Here is a 9,207-nt window from a genome sequence, read left to right as displayed (position 1 = left end):
TAGAAGCATGGACTACTTTCTAAACGGTGAGAAAATTTATAAAGCCAAAGTACAAAGGGATCTGGGAGTGCTTGTCGAGGATTCTCTAAAGGTAAACATGCAGGTTGAATCAGTGATTAAGAAAGCGAATGCAGTGTTGTCATTTATCCTAAGAGGGTTGGAATATAAAAGCAGCGATGTGCTACTGAGGCTTTATAAAGCTCTGGTTAGGCCCCATTTGGAGTACTGTGTCCAGTTTTGGGCCCCACACCTCAGGAGGGACATACTGGCACTGGAGCATGTCCAGCGGAGATTCACACGGATGATCCCTGGAATGGTAGGTCTAACATATGAGGAACGGCTGAGGATCCTGGGATTGTACTCATTGGAGTTTAATAGAAACTTACAAGATTGTACTCATTGGAAAGGGTGGACCCTAAGAAATTGTTTCCGTTAGGCGAGGAGACTAGGATCCGTGGACACAGCCTTAGAATTAGTGGGGTTCAATTCAGAACAGAAATGCGGAGACATTTCTTCAGCCAGAGAGTGGTGGGTCTGTGGAATTCATTGCCACAGAGTGCAGTGGAGGCCGGGACGCTAAATGTCTTCAAGCCAGAGATTGGTAAATTCTTGATGTCACAAGGAATTAAGGGCTACGGGGAGAATGCAGGTAAGTGGAGTTGAGGTAAGTGGAGTTGAAATGCCCATCAGCCATGATTAAATGGCGGAGTGGACGCGATGGGCCGAACGGCCTTACTTCCACTCCTATGTCTTATGGTCTGAAGTGGATTTCTCATGGTCCCTGGTCTTGGGAGCTGTGAGCAAGCACTGAAAGAAAGCAGAATGTTTTAGGTCAGAATTTGGAATTTTATTTCCAAACCCTTCTGTTGCTCTTCGTACTGCAAGGGAAAGTTTGCCTTCGGTTTTTTTTCCAGCTGGTGTATGATGCAGGGCAGTTTCACCTTGGTCCTGAGGTAGCTCACTGGCCCATGACATCATCAAAAGTTCTCTTTGAATCTGGTCCCAAAATGGAAAATGTGAGCCGGTCAAACTGTTCAGTTTAGTCAGTGCATAATCAGTGATTTAAAATCTGTATTTGTACTGCCACTTGCAACAGCAGAATATAAATCTTGTTTTGTTGTATTTCTCTCCAGGAGACATTATAATCAAAGAAACGTGTTCAGTATTTTAGCAGAATGGACTGTTGCAAGTGTGTCCATCTATTACTGTGATGACTGTGTTTCTCCCTGTATCCAATAAATTAAGAATCCAAGGCTGATTTTACACCACCTCAATTTTGAATTGAGACATAACCATCTAAAAAATACCGCTTCATCAAATTAGTGGTTCCAGTTGCTGGTTGTTTCTGAATGAAGAGATACTTCCTGATGTCTGCCCTAACATTCTGTTCCATTCTATTAAACTTGTCTTGTTCTGTCCAGATTCCTTTGTTATTTCTCATTTAGGCATCTTTCTGTAATCATTCAATTAGAAATGCCTCTCTTGACTGAGAGATCTTTGCTGATCTAATAGTTTTCATTTGGGCCGTCTATCAGCAGGATGATAAAATAAAGTTATCTGTTGTGATGAAGAGTCACCAGACTCAAAATGTTAACTCTACTTTCTCCCCACAGATCCTACTAGACCTGCTGAGTTTTGCCAGCATTTTGTTTTTATTGTCATCTATCAGCAAGATCCACTTTCAGCGCTGATGCCAAACTGGAAATGGAGAAAAGTTGGTGCACAAAACTGTGAATAAATATTCTGTATTAAAGCAAGATGCTCTTCATGGTATTGATCCAATACTAGATTATTTCCACTGGGTGAGGCTATTGAGCTCTTGTATTACTGTAATGTAGCGTTATAGCCACAAGATGGTGGTGGTCAGAATGTAAGTGAAATGCTGTTTCCTAACTGATGGTAAGGGAAATCAATGAAGTCCAAGATATTAGACTGCAGTTCAAAGTTACTGAAGCAAATCGAATAAAATATCACATTTGACAGATTATCACTTTATCGTTAGAACATTTAGAACATAACAACTAGGAGCAGGAGTAGGCCCCCTGGCCAATAGAGTCTGCTCCGTCATTCAATAAGATCATGGCTGATCTTTTTGAGGACTCATCTCCACTCACCCGCCCGCTCACCATAACCCTTAATTCAGTTACTGTTCAGATATCTATCAACCTTTTGCCTTAAAAATATTCAATAAGGTAGCCTCAACTGCTTCACAGGGCAGGGAATTTCACAGATTCACAACCCTTTGGGTAAAGATATTCCTCCTCAACTCCATTTTAAATCTGCTGCTTCTTACCACCCCACGCACCTCCAAGCAGAGCCTCAAACAGTCTTTCCAGGTGAGACAGAGGTTCACCTGCATCTCCTCCAACCTAGTTTACTGGTGCTCCCGATCCGGTCTTCTTTACATTGGTGAGGCCAAATGTAAACGGAGGGCACGTTACGCCGAGCATCTCGCTGGACCAGTAAGAGCCGACCTGACCTCCCGGTCCCCGCCCATTTCAATTTCCCTTCTCACTCTCCCTCTGACATGTCTATCCTTGGCCTCCACCATTGCCATGGTAAATCAGACAGGAAATATTAGGAGCAACACCTCACCTTCTGCCTGGGCAGCCTACAGCCCGGAGGATTCAACATTGAGTTCTCCAATATCAAATAACCTCCCTTCCCGTCCCCTGATTCCCTTTCAAGCCCCACCTACTCCCTTCCATTCCACTTACTGACCCTTTCTTCCAGCTACCAACTGGATTTATTCCCCCTCCAACGTCAACCAACCAGGCCGAACCCTCTACCTGTGTTCACCTATCACTACCTCATCACTCCAACCCTCTCCCCTCCCAAAACCCTTCCTACACCTCCCCTTTATCTGCAGCTCCCCTCATCCCCACCCCAATCCCAGTCCTGAAGAAGGGTTATACCCGAAACGTTGACTTCTCCATCTCCTGATGCTTCCTGGCTTGCTGTGTTCTTCCAGCCTCACGTAGTCCCCTGGTTCCAGCCACACCACCTACCCCCCGCCCCTCCCAAAACCAACCAGGGGAATCATCCTTCCTGTCTCCAGTCTGCCCAACCCTGTCTTATACATTGTCTGTCGACATCTCCCCACCTTACTTTATTCCTTTTAAGATGCTTGTTAAAACCTACTTCATTGACCAAGATTTTGGGTCATCTGAGGTAATATCTCCAATGTGGCTAGATGTCATACGTGGTCTTATGTTCTTGTGAATGTCCATACAAGTATAAGGTTATTTTTCTCAACAAGAAAGGAAATAAAAAATGAAAAGATCATAAAGCAGGTAAATATGAAAGAAGATAAAGGTACAAATTTCAAGTCACTTTAAAATCATTTAATCTTTTGTTCACTTCAGACTGACCCAGTGACTCAATTCAGTTTCTGTAAACCATTTTTGTGGTCACATTAAATATTCAAGTGTCTCAGTAATCTTCCTCCTGAAAATTTCTCTACGGTCTGAAATCTGTGCAAAGCAGGGAAGTTAACTGAATGACCTCTAATAAGATTTTGCTGAATAGTCTGGCATATAAGCAACCCCTCAGGAGATCCTAGAGGTGCTCCATAAGTATGAATGAATGTTGAGACTTTGGTGATTTCAGAAGTTATATTTCATTGCACTAAGAGCTTTAACATCTACAGAACTGTTCATAACAGATTTCTTGGTGTGGATAAGATCTTTGCATTTTTTTTGGAAGATGCCACTTGAGATCTTTCACAGTTGGTGACCACATAAACCCACCAGATTTTTTGTTTATATGTATAAAACAGGATGGCGTAAGATATAGGAAATTTTCATTGGGTTTCATTAGCTATCAGCAGGGCCTTATCAGACCCCTGTCATGGCAGTAATTTGTTTCAGAGGTGATGTTGTTATGCTATCAGTGCAACCATAATGGAACATACTGTTGAGCCTCTACAAAGGTTGACAGGAAGGCCAGCTGCACATTAGAAAATGCAATGGGGAAAAGTGTTTACATTCTCTTGCTCTCTTGAGACCCAGACTGCAATGTGAGTACAGCTTTAGTCATTGGTGACAATAATATTTTGAGTGTGTGAAATGCACAGGGACTGCTTTTTACTGTTAATGTCATCCGCTCATAACATTTAAATTTTCTGTGGTAATGCTCAGTGTTAAATATGTTTATTCCCCTTTTAATAACAAAAAGAAACAAACCAAATGTTGAAAATTTAGAAATAAAACAAGTTTGGATACACACGACTCCTGATAACCTCATGAAAAATGTCAGATTAGTATTTGTGATGTGTATCAATCATCAATTTTAAAGACATACATTGCCTATTTTTAATTTCTGTTTCCAGTCCACTATGTGCAGTCCTTTTCTATGTACCTATCAGTTTTTGATAAGATAGAGTTTGCACATCCAGACTCCTGCCACTCTTTTTTTGGAAAGAAAACTTTTCCCCCTCTCACCTTAAATGCAAGGTCCCTGGTATTAACATTTCAACTCTGGGGGGGAGAAAGATTCTGACTGTCAACCCTATATGTGCATCTCATAATTTTATAGATTTCTATCAAATCTCCCCTCAGCCTCAGAAAATGACCTGAGTTTTTCCAGCCTGTCCTCATAGCTCATACTCTTTAATCCAGGCAGCAACCTGATAAACCTCTTCTGCACCGTTCAGTAATGTAGCGACCAGAATTCAACGCAATACTCTAAGTGTGGCCTAACCAAAGTCTTGTAAGGCTGCAACATGAATGCTGATTCTTGTACTCCGTTCCATGACCAATAAAGACAAGCATGCCGTACGCCTTCTATACCACCCTATTTACATGTGAGGCCACTTCTGTGGACTTGAACCCCAAGATCCCTCTGTACATCAATATTATGTGCAATAATGATTTGAGCCACTGCTGTGTGCTTGTAGTTTTTTAAAAAATGCAAATTTTTGGGGCCTGGATGTTTTAAAGTATTCTCAATGCAGTGAGATGAGGTCAGCTCATTTCCTAACTGATCCAGACAGAGGCAGGTTAGAGCCAGCCCGGAGCTAGTAATTTGTGATATACTTGCAATGGATTTTTTTTTCAGGTACTTGGGCTGTTGGTCTGGATATTGATAGCGAGTACAGAATATTTCTCTGTCTCTGCCTTTGGTTGGGTGATGTTCGTGGCAGTCTTTTACTGGGTGCTCACAGTCTTCTTTTTGATCTTCTACATCACCATGGCTTATACAAAGATTCCTCAGGTACCATGGACCACAGTGGTGAGTATCCTGCTAGCCATTTGTTTTCGCTGTTTTCTTCAAAAATAGTTCCCCTGAATTTCTCACCTGCAGTCCTGTATTCATGTTTTGGTGTTTGTTGCATTGGTGCTATATACTTTCCTGTATACTGGCTTTATTGTACAGGCTTAGAACCGAAGCATTAGCAGGCTATTATGTGGGAGCATTGCTGCTAATGCTGATCCTGCCTTCACTTGTCTATCTGTTGGGAGTAGGTCTCTTGTTTGAATTTTCCTTTTCCTAGCTCGTAGCTCCAGTCAGCTTTTGAATCTATTTCTGCTTCACCTGAGGTCAATTCAGGACGGAATGGTTCTGAAACTGGAAGTAAAGATAAACTAACCAGGGGAAGTATCAGAGACGAACAGCCGAATTAGTATCTGGGTTGTGCGGAAGTGTAAAGTTCTAGGATGATGGCTGTTCATGATCTCAGTTCAATACTTTCAAGCCAAGGCCACGAGCAATCTTTATCTGAGGATGGCCAATCAAGTACGAAGGACAGTGTGTGTGGAGTTTAGTGGAAGGTTAGCCTTGGAGAGAGTTCAGTAGGTGCAGTTAGACAGAAGTTTTATTATCTTCAGTTAATCTTTATGTGAAAAGAGTTTAATTTTGTTAGCAAGTGTCTGACACTACTGACAGTTTAGACTAACATCTTCTATACTCTTATGACAGACACCACAAGGATTATTTGCATTACTCAACTTGATGTGTGTCGAATGCAAAACATGAGCCATGTTTAGTATATCAGAGGCAGTTCATTTGAACATTTTAATGGAAAACTGAGTCATAGGATTATAACAGGAATAGCCCATTCAGCCCCGAATGCTATTCTGTCACCTTGATAAATCACAATTGATCTACAATTCTTTTTTTGCTTATTTGTCTTTGACCCATGTTTGCTCCATCTCTGATCTTGAAAATTTCAGTTGCCCAAGATGTGACACTTTTTCTGCGGGTGAGAGTTTCCTCTTTGGTTGAAAGATGCTTCCTGATTTTGCTTCAGCTGTATTTTTAAAATGATCTCTCTATAAATGGAAATAGTCCCTCTGAAACTAACTACTGTATACTTTTACTGTATTAAAGATGGCAGGAAGATCACCACCTCCAGGGTGCAGAACATTTATCTCTCACTTTGTAACTTTAGAGAGAATGGTGTTCACAGGGAACCTTTGGAATATGGTCCCTCAAGGGATGTTAGACAGTCCAGGACATGGGAATAGTGCAAGGAAGTGAGTGACCATCTATGTAGTGGGTGCAGGCCTCACAGTTGTATAGATGTCTTGGTTTGTTGGGATTGTATCGTGGATATGTTGCTGGGCAATGCAGTGACTTAAAGGACACTGGCCTTGAATAGCATTGTGCCTCGTTGAAACAGTACTTGTAAAGACACAAATTACAAAAGTGAGAAGCTACAACAGTGAGAATATCTATTTTCTGCTTCGATGGGAAAAATTATTTCATATAATATGTAGCCTTGTCTTAGTTTCACCATGGACAGGCCAGTGAGTGGTCAATTATTTGTATGACATTCTTTAATGGTGCCAACTCATTGTAGGGAGTAGACTTACTGTAAAAGATGATGTAAATCTGGCACCTGCCCAGAGGTATGTGCACATTTCACATTTTCAAATTCACAAAATGAATGCAATTGCTACATTCACTGACCAAGGTTTAAGAATTCAATTGCAATGCTGTAAATCCTATCTCTTATGAGATTCAGATTCACACAAAAAAAGACAATCATGGTCATATAATTCCATCCTCATCTTATCGATTTTAATTTCACTGCCAAGTATACCACAACTTGCTGGCACATACTGACCCCAAATCCTGCTCCAGATTCTACTGTGGTAAGAAAGCGAGAACTGTCATTTTAGTGAGAATTGTCTCAAGGACAAGGGAGGGCAGAGATACTTCTCCATTATAGGCCTGGTGGGAGTGTCTAGCCTAAACTGGAAACCAGTGCATCTAGCTGTCAGGCTAATTCCATATTCTTCCACTGGAGATGTAGTAGGACTGCATCAGTGGGCTGAGAAAATTCAGCCCTGACCACCTCTGCTTACCTTTTGCAGTGTTGTTGCAATTGGTGGAACAAATGTAACAGTCGTGAAGGTGTTAGTAAACCCTATCTTATTACATTTGAGCTTTAAGGCAGTGTAATAAACTTGTTGTTCATTTTGTTTTATGTGACTGCCGTTCAGATGAAAGGACTATGCCAAAACCAGATGTGGTTAAAGCTGCCTCCGATCTTGAGTACACAATCTAGTCTGATGCATGAGTGTAGGATTGGGGTGCTGCCTGACTATTCGGGTGGACATAAAAGAGCATGAAGAACAGCAGAATGCTCTGGTGTCATTGCCAACATTTTCCTCAAATAACAGCACCTAAAATATTTGGTGATTTTTCATGTTTTTGGGAGTTTGCTGTGTGAACGTTCACTGCTGCATGTGCCTACATAAGTCATAGTACTACATAGCAGCCGTTCCTCTGTGACCATTATCAGATATCCCAAACATGTTAAATGTTTGCCATATTAATCCCAAGTTCTTTTTTCTCCAAGTTCTGCAGAAGTGTATCTACTGGATGTATAAATCAGTACTACTGAAGTGGGGTAATAATGCTGTTTCTCTTAACTACAGGGTTTGAGTTTTAATGCCAGTGCTACTTTGATGTACCTCTTAGCCTCAATTGTGGATGCAATTTCAATAAAACAAGCTCAAGAAGGTACACACAACTACAACAGCTGGGTGGCTTCCACAGTAAGTCAGTTTTCGAATTATCGCATACTTTCTTCCTCGTGCAGGTCAACAAGAGCCAAACTCATTAAAAATCTGACTTCTATTTGCCAAACTCTCCATTCGCAACATAAGCTCATCTGAAGAGTTGTTATTGAGCCCAGGCTCATTTGCAGGTCTGTGTTATCCAGTCCTGTGAACGAGCTAAGATTCCCATCCAAATTCCTGAAGGAGAAAAGGCCCCTACCCTAGTCACATCTTTTCATTCAAAGGCAATGGCTCCTCTCTCCAACGTAGTTGCAGTAGCATATGCATACTATTTGAGTAAGTTGACACCAAAAGGAAAAGCAATTTAAACCAAAATATGCATCTACAGATATTTGTGTTAATTTTATTTCTGTTTTGAAGATGCTGTGCCAGTTGTTGTTATGTAAGTGTACCCAGGGATAAGGAGCAAAGGTAGCTAAAATGAGTTAAAATACAAATCTGTTAGGATTTACTTGAAGCTCAAGAGGCTGAATGGCGTATTCCTGTTTCTATGCACTGAGTTATTTGATCAGATTTTTGGATGCTGCAATTGACCTCATTGTCTTTTAAAGCCTTTAGGATGGACAATAAAAACTGCTAAAATTAACCATATCCAAAAAATAAAATTTGAAAAAAAATCGATTAGAAAGGGAATGATCAGCAAGGTTGGTCGCTCAGTGGTTAGCACTGCTGCCTCACAGTGCCAGGGACCTGGGTTCGATTCCTGTTTCAGGCAGCAGTCTATGTGGAGTTTGCACATTCTCATAGTGTCTGCGTGGGTTTCCTCCAGGTGCTCCGGTTTCCTTCCACAGTCCAAAAATGTGCAGGTTAGGTGGATTGGCCTTGCTAAATTGCCCATAGTGTTCAGGGATGTGTAGGTTAAATGCATTAGTCAGGGGTAAATGTAGTGTAGTAGGGGAATGGATCTGGGTGAGTTACTCTTCGGATGGTCAATGTGGACTTGTTGGGCTGAAAGGCCTGTTTCCACACCACAGGGATTCTATGATTCTATGTATAGATTAGGTGAATTGACCATGCAAAATTGTCCATAGTGTTCAAGGATATGTAGGTTAGGTGCATTAGAACATAGAACATAGAACAATACAGCACAGAACAGGCCCTTCGGCCACGATGTTGTGCCGAACATTTGTCCTAGCTTAAGCACCTATCCATGTACCTATCCAATTGCTGCTTAAAG

General features: G+C 41.4%; 1 protein-coding gene across 2 annotated transcripts in view; it reads left to right on the top strand.

Moving 5' to 3' along the window:
- Window positions 1-9,207, top strand: part of LOC122549959 (CKLF-like MARVEL transmembrane domain-containing protein 8) — a 112,689-nt gene that overhangs the window by 46,423 nt on the left and 57,059 nt on the right. Inside the window, exons 2-3 of one of the 2 annotated variants that reach the window (XM_043690243.1) lie at window positions 5,059-5,232; window positions 7,887-8,006. In XM_043690243.1, coding sequence (XP_043546178.1) covers window positions 5,059-5,232; window positions 7,887-8,006 — 294 coding nt within the window. The remainder of the gene's footprint in view (window positions 1-5,058; window positions 5,233-7,886; window positions 8,007-9,207) is intronic. The other variant, XM_043690245.1, reaches the window with a different exon arrangement.

Source organism: Chiloscyllium plagiosum, chromosome 5 (genome assembly GCF_004010195.1).
Source record: "Chiloscyllium plagiosum isolate BGI_BamShark_2017 chromosome 5, ASM401019v2, whole genome shotgun sequence".
Taxonomy (NCBI): Eukaryota; Metazoa; Chordata; class Chondrichthyes; order Orectolobiformes; family Hemiscylliidae; genus Chiloscyllium; species Chiloscyllium plagiosum.
The sequence above is the reverse complement of the archived record's forward strand: the minus strand, read 5'-3'. Positions and strand labels throughout refer to the sequence as shown.